The 24,927-nt window shown below is 42.9% G+C and overlaps 1 protein-coding gene across 2 annotated transcripts; it reads left to right on the top strand.

Moving 5' to 3' along the window:
• LOC141757679 (protein FAM222A-like) lies at positions 1-24,927 on the top strand. 2 transcript variants are annotated; one of them, XM_074618362.1, is made up of 3 exons: positions 1-141; positions 11,143-11,311; positions 23,331-24,927. In XM_074618362.1, exons 2-3 carry the CDS (start codon positions 11,182-11,184, stop codon positions 24,791-24,793), a joined length of 1,593 nt encoding a protein of 530 aa, XP_074474463.1. In that variant the 5' UTR covers positions 1-141; positions 11,143-11,181; the 3' UTR covers positions 24,794-24,927. The 2 variants fall into 2 exon arrangements, with proteins under 2 accessions (XP_074474463.1, XP_074474464.1); XM_074618363.1 differs by having other exon boundaries at positions 7-141; positions 11,146-11,311.

The following is a 24,927-nucleotide window of genomic DNA, read 5'->3' as shown; positions in this document are numbered from 1 at the left end:
CATGGATATATCTCTGGAGGTTTCGCGAAATCAGTGGCGAGAGATTGCTTTTGCAGAGGAAATCCGCCTTCCGAGCAGGAGAACAACCAATCAGCCGTGGAGAACCAAAGATAAACAAGCCTTATGATAAGACACAACTCTGTAAGGCATTCATTCATTATGTTTCTTATTTATATATATCCATCAAATCATGTTTTGTGGGCTCATGGGGAAAATGTTTCTCAGTGTGGAAAATGTTGTAATTGATTGATCTGTGTAACTAACTACATGACAATAACAAGACACTTGTTATTTAGGGTTGTAAAGATGCTTCAGTGCGTAATGTCAGGATGCGCCCTGCATTGATTTTAAGTCGACAGCGCTAAAGTGGTGAAAGATGCCCAGTGCGCACTAATGGATAGGAGCGTCTCGCCCTCACTATATATCAGTGTCCTGCTATTGGCTAATGTGTATTTATATGAGCCGAATCCAGCTCTGGGGTGTGTAATTTATATTCAATATATAGAATAGGCTTATTTCTCTAATGGTGGACACTAAAAATTTATTCAACAGTTAAATATAGGAAATAGTGGGCCTAGTTTGTTTTTTATAATATGAGTTTCTGTAGTTTTTTTCTCTGTAAACTGTTCTGTTGGGAGCCAATAGCCTCATCCTTTTTCATCCTCAAATGACATCTTTGTCAGGATGATGGCTTTTGCTTGCAGTGAAAAGCTGCTTTATGTGTCAGCTTCCTCAGTGCTTTGAAGTATATTATCGGTCATTCAGGGTTTGCCTCTGAAGGTTTCCATTTCCATTGTCTGGGAGCCGGAGGTGGGATCATCGCACCTCACTGCACCGGTGGCAGCCGGGGTTGAAGGTTAGCCGCAGCAGAGGGAGGCCTATAGATTATTGGCCAGGTGTGAAATTCTACCCCGCATGCTTTTCCTGCCTGTGCCAGATCCTTTATTACCCAGAGAGATGGGATGTCACAGCTTCCCACCAGAGGCAGGGATAGGAAAAGCCTGCTGCAAGCCCCTTTCTTTTATTCTGGCCAAAAGAGAAAAAATGCCTTAAACCCCCCCTTGATTTATTTTTTATTGTGAGGCACATGACTATCAGAAATATAGGCTTATCTCTCTGTTGTCTTGTGATGTCCTATACACATATTCAAATCATGGCATTTGTGGCTTTTGATTTACCACAGTGTCATAATAAATTTTTAGTGCCTTATCCCCCCTTTCATCATAAAGTTGGCTTTTATTCACTATAAAATCTACTTTATTTGAATGTTCGGTGCTGCATGTTTTTATTTTTTTTTATATTTATTTTGCATTTTCAGCTCTGGGTCGAACATCATGAGCATCCATACAGAATTCAACAAACAATACAACACTTAACAAATTGAGCGAACAATACAACAATGAATAAAAACAGTTGTCAGGAGGCAGTCAAACATGGATAGATTCTCCAACAACACGTCTCATGTTTCATGTTCGATGGAAATTATAAATTTTTCCCCAGTTCTTGTCAAAGATATTGCTTTTCATTTTTAGTTGGTACGTCAGTTTTTCCATTGAACAAATATCACGGACAATCTCCAACCAGGGATCCTTCCCTGGAGGTTCCGCTTTATACCAGTTTCTTGTTATAGGTCTTTTGCTGGCTATAAGCAGAATTTTTGCCAGATATCTATCTATCCCATATCCCATAATGTCATTAATAGTTACATTTACATTATTCCAGAAAGGCTTAAGTTTAGTGCAGCTCCAGAAAACATGGGAATGGTTGGCCTCCAGATTGCCACAGAGCCTCCAACATGGTTGCTGAGTCTTTAGCTGTTTGATTTGCGGTGTTATGAAGAACCTAGTAAGATTCTTCCATCCAAATTCTCTCCATACTCGTGAACTAGTAGGGGTACACTGTGTCATACACATTTGATACCATTCTTCGTCTGAAATTTCTATATTTAGCTCTGATTCCCATTTGTTTTTTATGTATAGTGTTGAGCTTCCTCTATTCTCCCCTAAGGCTTTGCAGAAGGCTGAGATGACACGAGATCTGCCCTGGTGATATGAATCCACTATAATTTTAATAGGTGCTGCATGGTTTTCATGGTCACCACTGTTTTCTTCGGTTATATACTGTTCTACGTAACTATAGTCTTGATGACATATTGTTTGTTGGAAATGTGCTTCGCCTGGGCCTGCAGTGGTTTGGGGGGAGGCTTGTAAATTGCGTTTGTGTTATGAGCAGTCAACGTGCAGGTATCCCATGGGGGGGGGTTTCCCTCTGATCTCGCATCACACCCCAGCAGTAATTCCAACTCCGTGAAGGAAAGGGATTTGTCATTTGGCTGCCTGCTTCCCTTTGCCTGCTCAGGAGCTGAAGCTGAGCTCTGATTTATTGTGAAGTTTCCCCGGGCTCGCTCAATCTCCATGCCTACCGAATTACTGATGGGAGGAAGCGGCTCACCACGAGAGTGACCTTTTCCTTGGATGACTATTACCCAGGCAGGCCCCGGTATACAAGGACTGATTAAGGTCATGTCTTTTTCTGCCATGTCATCCATACAGCTTCACATTTAAGGCTGGTTAAGTGTATACAGCGAGTTTCAGGAGACTGGATGATACAAAATATACATGCAACCCATTTTGTGCACCCAACTTTTTTTATCTGCTAAGAGACGTCATGTGTGATTACAGGCAGCCTGCCATCTTTTGAAATCTGTCTAATTGGTCTTTTCATTCTAATAGGATGAAGGGGGAGTGAGACGGGGGTTAAGGGTTGGAAGGTTAAGGACTGGGCCTCCGAGGTCACCGGGGAGGGGACAGGACCGCGAGGTATATTCGGAGCCCCAGTCATTTTTATTTTGCCTCCATGACGGCGCTCAGTCATTACTTCAAATTAATGATTAAGCCTGCCAAATTGCAACTGATGCATCATCATTTGCCCTAAATAGAAAGGCTTTGAGATGATGACATTTTTAGTTGGTCCAGAGATCAAAGCCATTTTGATGTTTCTGTGATGCATGCTAGAGAGCTTATCATTAGGTTATCTCCCATATTATAGAGCCGTGCAGCATTCTCTCTACAGTTTCTAATGAGTTTCATGTTTGCTTGAAGATTTTAATGACTTGAAGGAATCAGTGACCCTTAGCAGCGGAACAGTAAAGTAAACAGCCAGAGGACTGGGCTTGGGGGGAGGAAAGAGGGTTGGGAGGATTGAGTGTTTGTGTAAGTCATTCTTTTGTCTTCTTCTATGGTTTTAACAACAGATGATGAGAATGGGAGACCTTAAGAATGATTCTATCCATACCTGAGTTGACGGAGAGATCAGTTTCTTTTGAAAAACAGCTCATCTTTCCACAAAAGCCTTCAGCTCACTCTTTTACCATCTGTTATCTTTGAAGTCAAGGTTTTCTAAAGGCTGGACAGCATACCCATGGCTCTTTGACAGCGCGTCTCAGTGTGCGTACTGGGATAAGGATAAGATAAGGCTCTGTTTACCCTCTAATGCTACCTTGGCATTGGCCAGACTTTACCCCATGCCGTGTGTTTCTTTTACCTTGGCACTAGCTTGTCTGTGGGCAAGGGCACATTTGGGTCAGTCCAAGGCTTTCTACTCCCTCCCAAGGCTGCTCACCAAGATAAGACTTCACTGTGCAGCTTTTGGACTCATGGCTAAATTAGTTCTCAGCATCTGTATGCATATAAAGTCATAATTACTAAAAACAAATCCACCTCTTGTCTCTTCCATTGTGAAGTTGTGCAGCTAAAATATACAATGTGCCATTTCCTCTTGGTATTATAGGGCGCTTTGCACAAATGAAAGCTGGGCACAGAGAAATGTACACCAACAAAAAAATGCCAGATATTCAACTAAACCCCCAGTTATTAAATAATTGATATATAATATTGATATATTAGGTAGGTTAACCACTAATCATCATACCAGTGCTGCTTTTTGAAAGACTGACTTAAAGGAATGGCCCTATATTAACTCCAAAGTAAATGATTAATTGTTTGTCAAAACTGTAAAGCTCCTAGACAAATTCCTCATGCTGGCAGCGGTGGTGGCTGCTGCTGCTGAAATTAATGGTGCGAGCTCTGATCCCGGGGAGTTGGACTGTCATTCGTTTCAAACCATTTGTTCCTGCTGCAGTGTTAGATGTTAAATTCCACTGAAAATATTGTTTGAGAATGTTCCTAATGAAGGTGATGTACATTTTTTCACTGTTGGGTAGAAAAGTGGCTGAAAGCTTTAAGGGTTTCTTTGCACATAGCTGCAAAGAAGATTCATATTTGCTGTGCTTTTTTCTTTAGATTTCTCACTCAGTTAAGCTTTTTCCAAATAATTTCAAGCTGGATGCAATAAAGAAGGCAAGTCAGTAATGATGTACGCCTACATGCCACAGTAAGTAGCCAAGTAACTATGCTGATTTATGTAGATTTCATATATATTAAAAAAAAAAGGCACTAGCAATTGATAAGGACAAAACACAACAGCTTATATGCTGCTTTTGACAATAGATTTGTAAGGAACTTTGATAAACATGACATAAACATAAACATGTTTTCCTACAATGGAAAAGCCTCATAGGGAGGTGGTTGAACAAGTAGGGGAAAAATGCAATTTAAAGATGCTCTATACAATATCCAGAGCATTAAAGTGGCAGTACGCAGTATATTTTTGGCATCATTGGGCAAAAAATATCCAATAACCTTTCAGCATATTGTAATTCAAGTGACTTCTGCTCCTCCTCGGGGCTCTGTTTTTAGGCTTTAGAATATCTAGCCCGTGACGGGAGACTTTGACCAATCACAGGTCATTTCATTGAGAGAGCGTTCCTATTGGCATGTGACCAGAACTTGGCGTTCCTTCACCAGATTTCACACTGGCGGCGGCGTCACAAACTTTCTCATTTTACAGCTAAACCGTGCACTACAAGATGATTCTGAAAACATTTGAGGAGAGAAATAGGCATTAACGTAAAATTATATTGATTCATATTTGATCAGCGCTGCCTAGTTCGACCATTTGGTCGGAGTTCACGACTGATTGACAGCCGGCTCTCATAGACGGCAGATGGACAGCGGACCTCAGATCAGCTCTTACTGCTTGTTTTCCTCCGGTCTGTGAAATCTTGCAGATGCCGTTAGGAGCAATGGAGAACACAGACACATGATTTTTTTCAGGTTACCTGTTTCATGTACTACTGTCATGATATAGCGACTGTTTTATTAAAATAACTGTTTTTAATCATATTTGCTCCAATCTCGCCTACTTCAGCTTTAATATAGCAGCAACCAACTATTTGCTATGTAAAGATATAGAGGAGTAATGTCTACCTGAGCATAGAATGAAGTCGCTCGCCCTCTGTGTGTGTTATAATCTGAGCTTCTCCTTGCTTTGTTGACATCGCCGGGCTGGCGGCGCGTGCTTTTAGTGGATGTTCGTGCATGTGAACGTTGCATATATATATTATTATAAAGAAGTTTAATTTCTATATGCATTAGCCTTTGCCCAATTATGTGTGTGTGTGTTGCAGTTGTGAGGAAATATGTACGAGATAGTTTAGAGACTGTTCAAGATTGTTAGTCTGTTGTTTGTGTGTTTGTTTAGCGTTTGCAGACTTAAATGCCCTCAGCTTTGTTGCGATGGCTATGTGAAATTTTGCATGGGAGAAACAGTAATGTTAGTGTTTTTTTCCCCAGACACCTTAGCCATTAACACTGTGATTTACACCCAACCGAATGCTCCGGACATCTGTCTGAATATTGCCCACCGATTGTATTTACATAAATTTTGTGCTCGCGCATGAATTGTATAGGAAACGCTTTTTTTTTTTAACACTGTTGTAATACGTTTTAGCTAATCTCAATGGAAATGAGGCTCATTGTTATCAGCCGCAGGCCTCGAGTGTTCTCGCGGTGCAGAGCAGAGTGGCTCCGGGGTTGTTTGGTTATCCTGTATGTGGACCTTTGTGTCCTTTCTTTTCTTTTTCCTCCAGAGAAGGAGAAGAGAGAAATCTGGGTCTCTCTCTTATATGCTGCTCTGATACCAATTATGCAAACTATTATAGAATTTAACCAGGCCAGCTCTTATCGGCTAATCCAGAAGTAATAGATTCTATTAAAAATGTATGAGGGGTTTGGGGGGATCAGTGTGTGTATAGAGATGAATCCAGCAGCTGCTGCAGCACTGCTGTCTAATTCTGTCTGTATGTCAGACTACTTGTCTGGTCTCCATTACTTAGACAGGCTCCTGCAGTGCCTACCTTAAAGACAGTATAAAAACCATACGTAATATACAATTAATTATACAGTAAGTGGATTGTTATTCATGCTCCGTGTCATTCAAAGAGAGACCCTGCTTTTTCTCCTCTGTAATGACTAATTGCTCTTTGTTAATCATTTATTTCCTCCTAAATTAACCTTCTTTTTTTCTCTTGCCTTTGTGCTCTTGTGCAGTTTCGGAGTGGAAGGAAGGAAAAAACATTAGCATAGCACTCACATGCTAATCCACCCGGAGAGTGAAAAGGGTGCTTGTCTTAGACCTTTTTCATTATTATCTAATTATTAACTGAGGATTCTGAGAACTGCTAACAGGAGCTGAGATGGTAGTAGGGAGGGTGGGAGGGGTGTGTGTGAATGTGTCAGGGTGAGGGTGTGTGTGTGTGAAGAGCCAGTGTGTATCTTTTTTTCTGTGCATTTCATGTTTGTCTAGAGGGAGGCTCTCTTTGCAATTTGCTTCTATCTCCGCTCTGACCCTCGATGCTGCGCAAACTCATAAAGACTCCAGAAGGTCAGACAGATGCTCTCGCCTGAGTCCCTGTATAATTCAGGGCTTTTTCCTGCTTTGATGGATATTCTTGTGCAGCCGCTTTTTACCGCCAAACAGGTAAAAAAGCAAGGCATGACACATTTTAGATTCATGTATTATCATGTATTATCTCAATACATATGATCCATAGCCTGGATTGTCTGGAGTTTAACTTCTTCCTACTGCAGCATAAATATAAAAGGTGCTAGTTTGATGACAATACATCAATAGTGGTCTCAAGGTAATTAGCTGAGGGATTCCATTAAAATTCAGTTAAGCATCAGCCATCTGCCTGTTAAACTAAAGCAGCCATTATAAAGTCTCTCCATCACTGCCCTCGTGGCGCTACAATTGACCTTATCTCTTACAAAGTTTCCTCTCCTGATCCCAGGACACATTTGGAAATAAATTAGCATTTTGCATCCTGTCAATGACTAGGGAAGAGGCTTGAAAAATACATTTATCTTCCAAGACATCCATGGGGGACAGTCAGACGGACTGCAAGGCACAAGCACTTTATCTCCCTGGCAGGCCCTCAGTGGACCACATCACGCTGCTTATCAGCTGCATGGATGTCGCCCGAGAGTGGAGACGATTAGACGTCCTTGCAGCTTAAACTTTGTGCTGTTTTTTCTTGTTGTGCGTGTCGGAGAAGTCCTTGAATAAGTGAACTTGTAAGATGAACTTGTCAAAACATAGGCTTTGGAGGCAACTGATTTATAACCTCTACCATAATGTTTTAGACGCTGATTGGAAAGCTGATTGGAAAAAACTGGCTTGAAAAGGAGCAACACTTGCCATTATGTTAATGACAAAGATTGTTGATGTCATTTGTGAAGGTTGAGTTGAGCTATGCTGCCATTTTTAAGATTGCTGACTTTGCAGTTGCCATGTCCCTATAATTTCTGTATTATCCAGTGGGAAACGCCGAGGTCTGAAAAGTGAAGCCAATGCGGAAGTGCCTTAAACTTGCATTCTTTCTAATAGCCAGCAGGGGACGACTCCTCTGGTTGCAAAAGGAAGTCAGATTGTATAGAATTCTATGAGAAAATGAGCCTACTTCTCACTTGATTTATTACCTCAGTAAACATTGTAAACATGAGTTTATGGTCTCAATCGCTAGTTTCAAGTCTTCTTCAATACAGCATGATGTTCATTTAGTAAATTATGGTCCCATTTAGAGTCAAATAGACCATAAAGCAGGGGATGCTTTAGGGTGTGGCTACCTTGTGATTGACAGGTCGCTGCCACAGAGTTGTCCGCGTTTTCGTCTTACAACTTTAACCCTTTCACAGTGTGTTTTCAGTTCATGAAAGTTAATTGTAATATTTTGGTCGCCTAAAAATGTCTTATTCAGCATTCGGTTGTACTTGGCTCCACCCTCTTGTGTCACTTCTGGTTGCAAAAAAATTACGATGTCGATGCCAAAAACCAAGACAAGCGACGGCCAAAATGCCGAACTCGAGGCTTCGAAATGGCAGTCCACCAACCAATGGGTGACGTCACGGTGACTACGTCCACTTCTCATATACAGTCTATGGTATTATCGCAGCCGCTCACTATTGTGAGATATGATATGAGATCGTGAGAAAGTGTAAGACATATCACTTTTTTGTTGAGCAGAACATTAGAGCTGGAGAATTGATATTACTTGATAACTTAGCCCAGATAGTATCATGCATTCTGGGATCGCTTTGATCTCTCTCTTCCCTTTTTTCGGGTAATTCTACTCAAGAGTCGGAAGGCAATTTTAAGCTTAAGTTTTCACAAAGTCCCTTTAAATTTAAAATTTAGATAGCAGGATGAAAGAAACCATCATTAGTTGCACTTTATGCATCATTTCAGTGAAAGTTTTTTCTTTTTTTCTTTAAGCCACTGCTGGCTTCTCTTTGAATTATAATGCCTTCCCTTGATGTATTTTATTCCAGCTGCAAATTATGGGAGTAATGGAAGGTATTCCAATTCACGTCTCATTTTCTGCTAGTGAAGGGATTTCCCTGGAGAAACCTTTCCTTCCTTTGTGTTCATTCCGCATTTTTCGCCACCTCCCTCTTGACAAATGTGTGGTAATGGAAGGGTTGTTGTGAAATTGCCATTATTTTCTAAATGGAGTCTGACCACGGCGAGGCTTTTAGCTCTTCAGATGTGTGTGCTCAGATGAGACAGGTTGCACTGAGCAGTTTGAAGTGGGCTTGTCACCGAGGGACAGATGTTGAGCGGAGGAGGGGAAGAGTGAGGGAATCTTTTTTTTTTGGCACCTGAGTAAAATGAAAGCCACTCCGTCTCGTCTTCCTTTTGAGGCGAAGGTAATCATGTTTCTGCAGCTCTGTTCTGTGGTTGACTCGCTTTAGCTGCCCTCTGGACCCTGAGGGAGAAATGAAAGCAGAAATCCAAAAGAACCTGAAAACTGAACAAGAAAAAGAGGCAGTCTGACAGCTGTGTGCTGCAGGCTTGTATGAGCCTTGATGGGAACTACTGCATAGTAATGAAAATACTGTGTTTTTTCATCATCATTTGACTTATTAACTATTTATAACTTATAGGTCTGTGATTTTTTTTGTTGCATAGATTGATCATATACAGTAAGAAGCATTTTACGGTAGCCCCAGGTTTTTTGAAGTTTTGCATAGCTAGCATTCAGACTTGATGACTCTGTCAGATAATAAAAGAGAATGTCAAATGCGATTATCGCTGAAATATTCCCTCAATGCCTGGTTTTATCTCCAGAATGATTGCTTCAATCAGCACATCTGTGGCGAGGCGCCTTCTCTTTCAGACACATTTCCTCTGACAATACTTAACTCTGTAAACAGCACACAGCCTATTTTAGGGAGTGAGCTGCTTTTGGCGTTCTCTGCTGATCAATACGGCCATAAATTTATAGGAGAGTAAACCCAGGTCTCAGGGCTAGTTATGAATTGAAACGCACACAGCCCGAGGCTACTGGAGGCCTCGTAAATGATCTGTGTGATTGCAACCGACAGAACAAGGTTGATAACAGGAAAGAGCCATCATAACTACTAAGAAGAAGGAGGAGATGGAGTTGTCATTAAGTGATATTACTTATTTGAATGCACGATCTCAGCAGTTCAGAGAGGGGCTCCTGCATTTTAATATGGTAAAAGTACCCAAGTGGTAGCAGAGTTTCCGATATGTGAGCTACTGAAGTAACGTGGAAATATTTTTTCTTTAAAGAGGAGAGCCTCCTATGGGGGTTTTAGTGTTCGCTACCAGCAAGCTTGCACTTTTCTTCCAACATCAAACTGATGTTTGATGCAAGAGTTTGAATGTATTGCGTATAATTTGATGTGTTTCCAAACTGAAAGTTGGCATCTATAGTACTTCCTCTCCAGTGATGCTTGAAACTATGTGGCCTAACTATGCAATCACAAAAAAACTTTTAAACTCAAAAGACATGAGAACAGAACTGGTGCAGGATCAATTCATCTCTAGTGACGATGTCAATCTCGAGCTGTCGGTCGCTCTACCACTTTGGTGCAGACTGAATTATATCAACAACTATTGGATTGTTGCCATGAAATTTGGCAGTGACATTTGTGGTCCCCAGAAGATGAAACCTTTCTGACTTTGTTGATCTTCTGACTTTACCTCAAGTGCCACCGCCAAGTTGACATTTCTGTTTTTTTGATGGATTGCCAGGAAATTTTGGTCCTGACATTTCATCGTTTATGACCTATAATACCTGCAAAACTAATGTCATTCCAATCAGCCTCAGCTGCACTGTGTGTTCTAATGTGCTAAATTAGCTAACGGTGAACATGGTTAACATATACGTGCTAAACATTAGCATGTTAGCATTGGCATTGTAAGCATGATAAAGTTAGCATTTAGCTCAAAGCACCGCTGACCTTTAGTGACGGTTTTGAAAAAATATCTAATTGCGATCATTTTGACCGATATAACAATTGCGATATGATTTGCGATATTAGGGGAATGATCATTTTTACATAATTTTCTCATTTTCATTGAAAAAATATTGAAATTATTATGGTGTGATTTTTGCGTGGATCTGTACCAAACAAAGATGTTTTCTTACGTTTGTAGAATATAATGTGTAGGCCAGGACATTTATGCAGCACCAAATATTCAATTTAAAATGGTATTTTGACACACATTTCAGCTTAAACACATATTGTCCCTCCTGTGATTCAAAGTAGGCCATATTGAGATTTTGGTCTAATTTGTAATTATTTGTGCAGCCTTACAGCCTCACAGAGCCGCCAGCATGGCTGTAGACACCTAGTCATGTTGAATCGACATTTTATTTGGGATTAAGTGTGTCAGCTGTGGAGTTCAAACCTCTTTTTTTCTTCATTCTAGCAGGTTAACCCAGGCTGTGTGCAGCCCTAGAGAACTATCATGCTGGCCTGTATCCAGAGACAGCAGAACCTCTCGTCGCAGAGTCTGGCCTGCACACCCAAAAGCCTTGATGTTCCACCGCCGCCATTACTGCTGTCAGTACCACCGCTGCAGCCGCGCTCCCACAAAGGTGAGTTTATATCACACACGTGAAGACATTTTGCCAGAGAGGACAGACAGCAAGTATTATACAGATACCAGAAACACAAGTTCTTTTTTAATACGGTAACAAGTAGGATCTTGGTCATGTTCCTGAGTTACTTTTTAATCAATCATCCTCAGTTTAACCTTGTCGCCTCCAAGTGCACGTGATGGTTTTAGCGGTTTGCGCTCAGAAGCTTCTAGAATTTAAAATAAGGGCTTCCTGATGATGATGATGCCTGTTAATTGAGCTACTAATCAGTGTGCTCCTGCAGTGCATATGCATGCAGGTCAAAGTGGACTCTGAAATTACAGAGTTAATCAACTCACATACAGGGTTACTAATGATGTTCACATTTTGTGCAGAAAGTGCTCCGTGTCTGTGTCGTTTGACCTTCATCGTGACTGATTATACCGCAGTCACTGAAAGGTTGAGTGGGTGTCTCCGCCTAACCTGGACTGACATTTGCGATTAGATTTCTTTCAATTAATTGATTGAATGCGACTTGTTTGCAGATTCACTCCGTGGTCTGGTATACTGCCTTCTTTATGTAGGTTGCTCTACATCCATATTATTTGTGCTGTGGTCCAAATTGTCTCTGGACAGTCTAGATTCAAATAATGAGATCATAGTACCACAAATTAAGTTATTCTGCTGTGGTTTCCTTTTCCCGATTGCTTTAAAAATTTGCTGATGCCTTTTATACTTCGATGCTGGCTCTGGTTTGGAGCTATATTGAAGATCTATAACTACTTACAGTGTAATGGTTCTGCTGGGTGTGTATTGCAGCCTTCAGAATGTACATGAAACATCTTGAATTATTTGGTCCTTTCTAAAGATTTTCTTTGCGGTGCAGGTGTTGCAGTGTGTTGTGTTGTTATTATTTTGAGCCTATATGCTGTCATATATTTAATGTGTTTTGTTTGGAAGAAGAGTTACTGCACTGCGGAAGCTAACAGGGATCGTTGTAAATGAAATGAAACAGTATACGGCTGTAGTCTCATAGAAAGCAAGAGCATGCAGATATTGACCAGTAACATTGCGTACATTTTTCTCAAACAGAATCACCATAATTTGACTATCGGTGTTAGCTTATCCCATATGACACGCGTGCACATTGTCTGCAGAGCAGGCCAGTGGTCAGGATTATCTTTTTGGACTGATCATGTTGCCAGTAAATGTTTTGTTCATTTGCATGAGCCTGTGTATTCTCATCCAGGATGTCTTTGTTCATTCATCATGAAATCTAATCTCCCATTGAGTATGTATTGCATAGTGAATGTGTGTTTGGGAAGCATGGAAAGTATGACCAGATGACCAGATGACTCTGTATTGATCAGATTTCAGCGACACCTGCACGTACACACAGGTGTTTTTACTTATTCTGGATAATTAGACCTATTCTTAGCTGGAACCATGCTTGGGGTTTTCTTAGGTCACAAGACTCCATATACAGATACTGTATGTATCTATATATATATATATATATAAGGATATATATATATATGAATATCTATATATCTAGAGCATTAATAATATAACATCAAACAACTATTTTGCTGTGTAAATAAATGTAATCCGAGTTCCTCCTTGCTTTGTTGACATACTGTAGCTGGGCCTGCCTAACGTGCTTTTAGTGCATGTTCGTGCATGTGAGCGTGCCTTACTGGCTAGCTCACGGCCGCTGCTGTGCACTGCTCTCATACGGCGGTTACAGCTGATGACGCCGTCTCGACCGACACCGGCGGCGCGTAAGCATAGCCCCCACCCTCCGGTCCCCCCCCCCCATAAACACTGTTAGCTCTTTCAGCTGTTGCTTTTGTTTCCACCATGTATGTATAAAGATAATTGGATACAGCGTTGGAGGTGGGCCCCCGTTCATTCCTATGAAAGTTGCTCAGTGGCGGCATGATGCCAAAATGACTCGACTTCCTAGTGGAAAAGTACCCGGATCCTCCGGCGATCCTCTGCATCCTCTGGGCCCATTGGTTGGAGCAGGTGCAGTAGGTCCGCCTGGTTCACATGGCTCGGTCACGGGGTCACAAACGTCACACAGTCGTCACGGCTTGCTAACTCCGCCTCCCAGCCCTCGCTCCAGCCTCGGGCTGGATCTCATTCACATGAATGGAGGAAGGGAAAATAACTCTGGATTCGGCTAATAGTGCATTTTACAACTTTAAGGACCTAATGATTTAAAAAAGGGATATTCAAGTGTTCGTATTGGGAAAGTTGATTCACCTAAAAAAAAACTTGAATCCTCTGAGTTACAGACGTCTCTTTCTCAATGTAAATCTATGGGGAAAAGCCTTTTAGGGTCCAACGGCATCACGTGACGGAAGTTGTAGTACCGCTGTTTGGCCACCATGAAAATTGGCATCAACTACCGGCGCTCTTCCTGGGTTGTTGGTTCCCCCCCCATAAACACTGTTAGCTCTGTCAGCACTGTTGCTTTTGTTTCCACTGTTACCGCTGTTAGCACCGTTAGCTTTGAGCCGCCGGCCCAGCTCTTGCCATGTTGAGAGCCGTGTGGAGGCAATAGAAATGCTGCCAGTCTTACATAATAGCACCTTTTAAAGGTGGAGTCCGCGAATCTGGAGAAAGATTGTTGATATTTGAACTCAACACCCAAACAGATCCCCCCCCCGTCCAGATGTACCGTACCACGCGCGCCCCCCCTGCCTTTCTCTTCATACATCCACGGCCTTTTCCCTGTCCTGTGCACAAGCACGAATGCCCCCGCTTGCCGATTGGCTTGAATAGTGTTTTGTGGCGTGGTCCGAGCCCCTTTGTTTGTTTCCCATTTACAGAGCCAGGGCTGTGTATGAACACCGGAATTTTTTTTTCAGCGCACACAGAACGGACGGCTGGCGGACTGTGAGGAGATATTCGCTGAATTTGACAAAAAGTGTATTAGATTAGGATCGCTGACTCCACCTTTTAAAAGAACCATATAGGTTTTCTTGATCTAACAGGTGCCATAAGACTAACAGGAAAGTCTGGGAGATGTAGGCCCATACTTAAATACCCTCACAATCCTGAGACAAGGTCTAATCAGCCAAAATAACTGAAATCACCCGTGTAGTCATGGTGACAGACTGTGTAGTTAATTGACAAAAGCGTGGATAGTGTTTTACATCATTATTTCCCCCTTATATACTTACTTATATAGACTAGCCAAACAATGTGTATCCAACTGAACTCATATTTGAAATAGTGAAAATCTCTCTTGCGCTCCATCCCTTCATCTCCCATCTCTCTCCCCAGGTGAAATGCCTCTTTGTCTTTTTCGCTATTAAATATTAATTGGGAATCAATGGAGCACTTGTCTGCTAAACGCTGGAACAGAAGGGCCTAGTTTGCCTCAGGCAGAACCAGGGGTGCGTTTCTCATCCTGTTTACCTGCAGGGCCTTTCCAACCCCCTTTTGAGTTTTATGTACTGCGACTGTGCGTAGTGCAGCACCCTCCAGCTCCAGCCTGACATTTCAAGCACAACCGCAGGGAATAGGCTGCTGATGGGAGCTCAGTCTGTGTGGCCCGGGCTTGTTCATTAAATGAGTCGCTGTTGGATTGAGTTAAATAGGGACGGTCTTTAGTCGCTGCTGCGCTCTTGAAAGCCATTTCCATTTTTAGCTATCAATAAATGGAAGGCACAGGACATGAAAGCTCTCAGCCACACAGACCCCATGTGAAAGATTTCTAAAAAAGCGAGCGTTTATGTGATGAGAGTGAATGAGAGCCGTTCTCTGCTATCTCGGCTTGAAAGCGGGGGGCTGGAAGTGCTTTCTTTTTTCCCACGCTGCTGGCCTGTGCTTGGGTCGGCTCTGAGAGGGTAAAGTTTGCCCAAGCTGGGCCAAGCGGCACAGAAACAAATGAGGAGTGACACTGGTGCAAAGGAGTATTCGCCAGAGCCTCTTGGAGCACACATAACTAAGTGTTCAACCCCGAGGTTACTCTGTTCTGTGAGCAGCCTTCATGTAGAGATCACTGACATGGAATGAGGGAGGCATGTGAAAATGGGGTGAATGAGTGTCTTTTATATATTTCTGTGTGTTTACGGAAGAAGGTTGTGAATAGAGAGGTTAGTGTGAGATAGATTAAAAGCACATGTTGTCAGCATGTCCTGTGTCTACTTTTTCCACTTCACCCATCTCAATCTAATGGTCCTCTGGGTTGCTAGGTTGAGTAAACCACATGGAGGCATTAACTTCTTTTAACCCCATGGGAGGTAAATGTTAATGCATCTTTTTATAAGTCTGTTGGCTGCTGATACTGCATCTTAGTAGTGATAACTCTTATTGAACCTGAATTAATCATTATTTTTTACATCAACATTGAGTCAAATGACTCTAATGCAGGGGCCTCCAACCTTTTTTACTCTGATGGTCGAGAGGTACTCTTAGCACGAAGTTGTACATCGCCAATAGCAGACATCATTTTCGTCTTACTTTTATGGTCCTTTAATAACGTTTCAGCCACTGCAGTCATCGTCTCTATTACAGTCCCATCATAAGCGAAGGGCTTTTTGTGTTTCATTAAGATGTGCGCCACTTTAAATGAAGCCTTTGTTGCTGCGTTGGCCTTCTCTGTCAGTTTAGTAAACAGACACTGTTGTCTTTTAAGCTACCAGCCGGAAAGTCCCATAAGAAGTTGCTGTTGGCTTTTGTGAAGTGGCGCGCAATGTTACATCTTATACCAACTGACACACTCGCACCGCAAATGAGACACATACATTTATTTTTCCCCTTTAGTGGAAAAAAAAATCTTTTACACATTCCTAATGTGAAAAAAAAATTGTATTTCTTTGCCTTTTATTGTGAAATCTGGTGTATCTGCTCGTCTGCTAACATCGCCAACGGCATCAATGATGTAACGAATCTTGAAAGCAACATAACTTGTTGAATTGACAGCTGATTGGCAAATAATCATTTTGTGTCATCAGTTCACATCTATTGATTTGATTGGATATAAATTTAAACAGTTTACAAAGTGACATGGTGTTATCAGACTTGTTTACATATTTTTTTTAACCGATAGCGAGCCACTCAGAAACGGGTAGCGAGCCACTGGTAGCCACTTGTTGGAGACCCCTGCTCTAATGTGTAAGGGGTCAGTCGGTGGCAAATCCAGAGAATTAGCATTCTCGGACATACAGAAGTTACTCTATGGTACGCAAATGGTAAATTCAGAATGCTTCATTGTTGGGAACAAAACGCAAATTTGTTTAAATTTGACCCAGAATCTGAGAGTCAAATTATTTTAAACTGCAGATTGAATTAGCAGTTTTTCCGAATTTTAGCTCTGTGACTGGATGTTTCTCATCGAAATGCACTTTGGGAGTCGTAGTTCACTTCTCACCTTACATTTTCTACATACAGTCTTGTACCTTCTACTTTTCATCAAAGCACCAGGTGTTTTCTAACACAGGTGTTCATCTTCATCAAGTGCTTCAGTTATGAGTCACCTAAAATGATTCTTGGCCAACAAATTGATTACTTTAAACTGTATTTATTGAATGTTTCAATTGAAATTCACTAAATAATCCATCACAATAACAATATCTACATATTGCATATAACTGAATGTTATTCTAGGAGAACCTAGCAGCTGCTAGTTTTGATGCTATTGCTCCGTCTAATCAGCAGATAGTCAATAGCACTCGGCTCGTCTCAAAGAGATGAATGAAGTCAGGGCCAATTAATTACATGCTTCTAATGACTGGGCTTATTGGGCCAACTGGGTGCATAGAGGAGGTTGCCATGGTAATAGAAACATAGGTTTTTAAATGCATTGGGAATGTGCTGTGCTCAGTCCCTGGTGATTAAGGTAGGCAGGCCAGAGCGTTTTAAATATCAGGATTATTAGTGTGGTAAACAAGTATTCATGCCTGCTGAGAAGCACTGTTCTGTAATTAACTGCCTGGTTCTCAGTGCCATGTTCCTGCGGAGGATTAGACGCCCGTAAACATGTTATCTCGCTAAAGTGTTGCACCATAAATCTTCAGCATAACATCAAAGACCTGTGGGATTTTAGCCTGGCAGTTCAGCCAACATGTATGGATATTAACAAGGAATAATTTATGAAGTTTTAGTTGTGGGAATCATATGAAGTGGTCATGCTAATGGTTTTCTTATGTTAGCCCTCGGGGTAGTTGGAAGCTGTGGTTTTGGAAAACGCAATGAGCATGTCCAACTGCCGTTTTCAGCCTTGCCTCTGGGGCTTGTTTTGCCCATAAATTAGTGATTAACTCAAACTGCTCCGAAACAATGAGGTCTCCTCTCTAATCCGGAGGAAAATGGCTTCAAGTGTGACCACGGGAAAAAGATTAGCCTTTTAAAAGAGGCAGAAAGCATTGAGTGGGATTGTATGGGGGTGGAATCAGGGTTATGAAAGACCATATATACCACGGTATATTAAGTACCCAATGTTTTATCCCTCCAGAATATTTTTATATTTATATAATCTCTTTTCTTTAAGTCACAAACACACACACACACACACACACACACACACAATAAATTAGGCCTAGTGGTGATTGAGAGTTTATAATTGGCCCCCCACCCCCGACTGTGCACGTCCCCTGCTTGGAAAGAGGAAATCAGGATTAGGTGTTTCCTGTGAAAGTGTGCCAGTTTCACTCAGCGTGGCGCCACAACAGTTGAGCAGCATGTTTAATGCGTGGAGCCCCTTCCAACCGAGAAAACATTCAAGCCTGACCGGCGGGACCATTAAATCTACCCATCGAGGGTTGTAGATGCATCACACATCAGTGTCATTATGCAGATTTTTGAAGGGAAGAAAAATACAAACAAGCCTTTTCAATCCTACGTAACCTACTTCAATCAAAAAGCAAGTGGGGGAAAATGTTAAGGGTCAAAGAATTTGAATTTGTAAGCGCCGCATGATGCTCTCGGGCAAGGCTGCTCGCGGAAAAGTGTCTGGTGTTATTCTTTCTGTGCTGTTTTTCGTCTGCCTCCGCGCCGCCTGTGCTCTCTGTCAGGGCTGAAGAGTGAAACAGCGTGCCGTCTGCAGGTTCAGGGTGATTAAGTGCTTAAGGTCAGACTGCTAATTATCTCTCTGCCGCTCCTTACCTGACAACACATAGCTGCCATTTCCCCGTTGTCATGTGAACAGCCTCATATTTGTTTTCCTTCCTCATCTTTATTTTACACCAATGGATTTTGTTGTGTGACTACAGTTCCTCTCAGTACAGAAAGACAGGAAACCTTTTCACAAAGAAATGTATAGATGACAATCTAAAGGAGAAAGTTGTTTTTGTTACTCAGTTTGTTTATAGTGTATGCAGAGCATCTCTTCTGGCCTATGTGCTTATGATTGCGTACTAAAAATGCATTCATGCAAACCTACTTTAATATCAGCATATATAATTATATCTCCTAAAGGCAACATGGGATGATTAAAGGAACCAGCCGATGCTGGAATTGTAGCTCTGTAGACATTTTCATCTGCTAGGTGAAAACATTTACTAATTTACTGGCTCACACATTTCTGTGCTGCAGTTCCAAATGCCTGGCTGGGATTTTAAAAGAGCCAAATAGCTGACTGAATGTAATTATTGCAGCCTAATAATAAGTAAGACCCTTGGGGTTCTGGCTTCATTTGTACATTTTTACTTGTTTGTTTCCTCGTTTTCAGGAAAAAGGCCAAAATGAGCTGGGAGCGGCTGATGCACATGTTTTAAAGGGGACCTATTATGCTTTTGTGCTATTTCCCTTCCCTTTAGTGTGTTATATAGTTTTTTTGTGCATGTAAAATGTCTGCAGAGTTGCAAAGCTCCAGGTCCACTCCAAAGGGAGTTACTCTCCCCCACAGAAACACTGTTCCAGAACTGCCTGAAACGCCTCGCTTTAAGTCCCGCCTTTTATTCCGTAACGTGGTGATGTCACCAAGTAAACACATTTGCATAACAGCTAGTTTGGCACGCTCTCAAACAAAGCTAGTTAGAGTGGAGCTGGAGCGGAGTCCGAAGAGTTTGGTTCGGTTAACCAATCACGACAGAGTGGGCCAGCTGACCAGTCAGAGCAGACTGGGCTTTTCGGGAGGGGGAGCTCAAACAGAGCGTTTCAGACAGAGGGTGAAAAGTGGTGCTGCTGCACAGCCATTATGAGAAAAATAAAGTGATTTTTGAACTCTAAAGTATGCAAACATGTTCTAGTACATACACAAAATAAAAGTATGCACCTGAAAATAAGCATAATAGGTCCTCTTTAACTCCCTTTGAGGGTCCAAATAACCTCTTTGGACACCGACAGAGAACCATAGATGCACGTCGTTAATTATCACTCTCACTATTATGCATGCGCCCTCATGTTGAGAGTTTGGGAGACGGCAGCCTCTACACAGTGGGCTCTTGCCTTCTTGGCACTTTCAGAGGGAAACTTCAGCTCCCATAGTGCCAGATTGTAATTAATGAACCACACATTTTAGACACTATTTGACTTGAGTGTGTTTTGCAGGAAGCCCTAGTGAAGGGAGTGAGTACTGTGAAGAAGATATACTTTTATTACTGCTACCACATGCTTGGCTGGTGAACATGCTGTGCTCAGTTTACGGCCATTTAACACCACTGATTGGTACTAAAGTCCTCAAGATTGAAACAATTACCTTTGGTTGTAATTTAGAGCAGCTTTAATGGTGTTTTCTGATCTCGGTTTTAACTCCACATTGCTCGCTTCTGTCAGGATCAGCTTAAAATCCTTTTTTTAATGCATATGTCACAGTCCTCCGATGATAAATATGTGAATGCAGAGTTGGGAAGGCCTATTTGCTAATGAGGTTTCCATAGTGCCACATTAAGGCAGCAGCCACAGTGGGAAGTGCAGCTGTGTTGTGTCTCCCTGGCTCTGACAGGGCTGTAATCTCCGGACTAACAATATCAGACACCCTGTGAAGATGTGTTAGCATTCAAAGTGTTTGAAGTGTTTGAGGAACAGCAAGCCGATCGCAGCATGCAGGGCTCGATGCCGACATTTTACTGAACAAGAAACGGCTAAAATGCTTGTTTCGCTAAATTATCTGTGTTTGGTAATTGAGCAATATTACCCCAGGCAGAAAATAGAGCGGATTTGCGCAGTGGTGTCAGTGCCGGCGTGTGTGTGGGATTTACGATATTCTTAAAATGCGTCATCGCTTCTCATCATCTAATCTCCTTTCAGGTGTATATATCATTTATGGTGATGAATATTCAGCTTTTAGCCAAAGGCCAGAAATTGTCATTGCAGCAGTTTTTTACCCCGTTTCTCACATCTTGATGTTGTAAACAGCTTGAACACCTCTCCAACATCCCAGATGTCTTGGTTTTCTACAGCAGCACTACACTGTGATACATAATAAGCAGTGTTTTGCTTTGTTGTATTTCTCTGTAGAATTCACTCATGCTCCTGGCACCATGGTGCTGCTCCTTTCGGCTCCGCTGGGAGATTGCTGGATGGATTGAACACTCCACGTTACCTTTTTCCTCCATTTTAAACACCCAATTTCTTTCTTTCATGAGATGGATCTTGTAGATTGAATCATTTTCACAGTCGGGAGGCTCACTGTAGGCCCGAAATGAAATGAACTCCCAAATCAATTTCAAATGGGAACAACAAGTGAGCCCTCCCCCTGCATCGCTGGAATTGGTTTTGTTATTGAAAATGAAATGAAGTGTTTTGTTTTTATTTTCCGCCCCTTTATTGCAGATTACAGCCTTGTTCTTTTGCCTGCTATGGTTTCCACCGATCTAGGTTAATTTCGGCGCCTTTTTCTTTTTATGTCAGTAATTCCATAAAAGTGTCACTCTGAAAGGTGGCGGTAATTTCTACCAGGTGATTTATTGTTTTTAAATGGGGCGCCTTTTCCCACCTTTCCTTTGTCGCTAGGAGTTAAGCAGCCGTGAAATTGCCAGAATAATAGTGTTTAAATCCAATCTTAGTTTGTCCCGTCAGCTTTCCCCTCACACAATTCAATCAGAGGTGCTCTTGGTGATTGCTCTTTTTTTTCCATCTGCATCAACTTTTCCTTCACAGTTTAGGCTCCAAGCTTTTTACAGTACAATCGGTTCAGGTTCATGGAAGCATAAAGTGGAACAAAATTTCATAGGATCGAATGATTACGAAGATATTGAGAAAAAGCTGGAGGTGGATCAGCTAGGAAGAATTTTAGCATTTCACCAAATTGCTGAAATACAAATCTTAGAAATGATTAAATATGTTTATGCTAAGGTGTGTTCCAATCTGTGATCTTTTTTCTATTTATAAAGAGGCTATATGTAAGAATCAGAAATTGCTTGTTAACAGTGACACCCGTGGTCGTTAAGTCAACGACAGTCAGCGTCCTGTTGCTTACTACGTAGATGCCAGCAAGCATCGGTCAAAACAGTGAGGCGACACACACGAGACTGAATGTGATTGACAGCTAAAGCCACAATATCACTATTTATTACACGGCTTTGTTGAATACTCGATTCTGATTGGTCAATCACGGAGTTCTACGGTCTGTAATTTCTGTATTACAGACCGTTGCTATGTATAACAGACCGTTGCCATGGGCGCAGTTCTGATGTTGGACACTAGCGGACCGTTTTTGTGTCAAATTATTGATTTCTTACGTAAGTAGCCGTGTAATAAAGCGGGATAATGTACAGCTAACGGGTCATTGTTGTGAAATAAACCCCGACAGGATGATGTTGCACCTGAACGCTGTACACTATCTCTTACATATTTCACATGCTTGGCAGTAATGTTAGATTAACTTGTCCAATGGGAATTTTGCCGACTCGGGGTCCGTTTTGACACCCAAAACCAAACAAAAGTCGCTCCACGAAACGAAGGCCCGGTTGATGTTTGTGATGGAATTTTCCATCAATTCCTCTCTTATTGGTAGAAAGGTCAGAGTGTCCCTCTGTTGACGTTATTGGGTTGGAGTCCTGTCTAGAGGAGCCACCGTTATCTGTACAGCTGTGCCTGTAGTGGAGACCGTAGAGCCAGTCGCTAGGGCAACCAGGGTCAGAGATGCCAGAGGAACAAAGTAAGTCATAACATGATAAGGGGTAAGACACTGAGCACCGGGGAGGAAGGACAGAGTTGTGAGGCCTTCACGCAGAGAGCATCTATTGTGGAGACCTGACAATTCTCCTTGATCAAGCTTCAATAAACCTTCTTTTGTAAGACATCATCAGCTCCGGACCTCTTCCTTCCAAAGATAACTTGTATATCAATTATTCCATCACAATGTTGATCCTAGTTTTTCCCTGACGTCGGTCACATTCCTGTTTTTCTTCACTAGATATAAATTTGTTTTATTTGTGCTTCCATGGAGTTTGTGTTGGAGTCTGAGTTGTGGTGTGGACTGGTCATTGGTTGACGTTAGCCGACTCCATTTCTAACCGAACGTTAGCTATCGTTGCACACTGTTAGGCCTGTGGTGGAGCTGAAGAGAATAAAGGAACTCGCGAGCAAGCATGACATCAAATCCGTTGTATTTTTCCGCAAAAACTGTCCCGCAAATGTCACATTAAAAACAGTCTGCAGGCTGATAAAGGAAACCCAGAAAGTCACGGAAGGTTTAATTTTTTAGGTTAGGTTACAACTAGTTCACACATAGGCAAAAAAAAAAACGATTAAAAAAGAAAGAAATTGTCTAAAACACCACATTTTTTTTTTGCAGTTACTACAGCCAGCTTCCTGTTGGCTCGTCCTGCTGTGGTTTAACAGCTAAATGTCATCAAATGAATCTCATTGGAGCCATTTCAGTAGAATTAGGTCCTCCCCCCTCTCCTGTTGCCAATTCCCATCCTTTGATTTCCCTGGGTAAACTCATTTTGGGTTGAACTAAGTCTGAATTCATTTCATTAAGCACTGATCAAACCGTGCTCGAGGTGTTTCCCTCCTTCAAATTAGTTTAAACGGCAGGTTTGAGAGGATTGAAAGGAAAAGGACAACAGAAAGCAGCAGATTTCTGTGGGCTGCTTGTAGACTAATCGCTTGTTTCTGTCTGCTCTCTTCCCAGGCGAGCCAGCCTCCATGATTTCTCGGTACCCTTCTCCTGCAGAGTTGGATGCTTTCGCCCAGAGGACCGCCAACAGCCCGCTGTCCATCAAAATCTTTCCGTCTGACGTCCGGGTGCCACAACATAAACAGCTTAACAAAACAGTCAACGGCTTAGACACCACAGGCCAACACTATGGCCCCAATTCACACTCGTACTCAGGAGGCTACCAGGGTTTGTTGGGCATCATCAAAGCCTCCGTGGTGGTCAGAGGTGTGGTGAAAAACTCGGAGGGCAGGAGGACTAAACATGCAAACACCCAGACTTCTGTGGCGCCGTATAATAATCCTCTGAATAATGGCTACACAGTCAGACACGGGCACAAGGCCTATCATATAAGCTCATGTAAGCCCCATGATGTTCCCATCGAGGCACTTTGTTCCAGCGCAGGGATGGCCTCCGGAGATCAGAGCCTGGCCCCCCAGTCTGAGCTGGCTGAGGTTCAAAGCCTGATGAGGCAGATGAGCAGAGTCCCCCACAGCCAGGCCCTGCAGCTGGGGGGAGAGGCTCGATCCAGCCCCTCTCTGCAGGCCGTGGCCGCGGTGGCACATCCAGACTCAGACTTTGTCCCGGGAGTGCCGCCCCAGAGCAGCCTCGCATTCACGGGAGCAGTGCTACCCACACAGAGTGCAGACATAGCCAAAGCTGGGTACTTGGAGAAAGGAGACTACACGGTGTGGCAGCATAAACATCAAATTCAGCTGCAGCAGAAGCAGCAGCAGCAGCAGCAGCAGCAGCAGCAGCAGCAGCAGTCGTATCAGCAGGGAGCAGTGAGGATGTACAGCGTGAGCAACGGCGCTCAGAGGCACAGAGGCGCAGAGGCCCGGGTTGGCCAGTCTCCTGAAACCTGCCTCCCTTTGCCGTGCTCTTCGCAGCTGGCGTATAGGCCGCATCCTGCCAGCGTGGGTGCCGGGCAGGAGCGAGTCAGCAGCTCCTCTCTGAACTGCGCCGCCATGCAGGGGGAGTACTCTGTCGGACCGTACTTCGCTCCTCTCTGGGACGGTGTCATGGCCACCCCTAATAGCGACTGTTATACTTCTCAGGTGCTGGCAACGGGTACATGTGCAGCCAGGCCTAGAGACCTGGGGCTCTCCCATCCTCATCACCATTTCCACCAAAACCGCCATCAACACCCCCACCCCCACCACCACCTACAGAGACACCAGCCACAGCTCCCTCCTCCTCCTCCTCACACCCAGGCCTACAGCACAGACCAAAACCTCTGTTGTGGGCTGCCTAGTTCCAGCATGTGCCACGCTGCAGTACTCAGCAGCAGCCTGCAGTCTCTGGAGTGCCTCATCAGTGAGATCCACCCTCCCTGCATCAAAGAGCGCATGCTGGGCCGCGGGTACGAAGCCATGGGGATGCCTCAGCTACTGGAGCACCAGCAGCAAAGCCACATCCAGCTCCCCGTCTACAGATAAAACACGGCGCGCTGCCACGCAACGGGGGCGCGGAAAGCGACAAACCTTTTATAGACAATGGAAGTGTGTCAGTTTAGACATCTATGAGAATGAGACATGCCTTTTTCAGTTTGTGCATGGACTGTATTTGTAGG

The sequence above is a fragment of the Sebastes fasciatus genome, chromosome 19, assembly GCF_043250625.1.
Source record: "Sebastes fasciatus isolate fSebFas1 chromosome 19, fSebFas1.pri, whole genome shotgun sequence".
NCBI lineage: Eukaryota > Metazoa > Chordata > Actinopteri > Perciformes > Sebastidae > Sebastes > Sebastes fasciatus.
This window is presented reverse-complemented; position numbering and strand designations above follow the sequence as displayed.

Bases quoted from the DNA above. Each gene is read 5' to 3' on its own strand.
- LOC141757679 (XM_074618362.1), top strand. From the start codon at position 11,182: ATGCTGGCCTGTATCCAGAGACAGCAGAACCTCTCGTCGCAGAGTCTG. The intron at 11,312-23,330 runs GTGAGTTTATAT...CTCTCTTCCCAG, and splicing joins GCAGCCGCGCTCCCACAAAG to GCGAGCCAGCCTCCATGATT.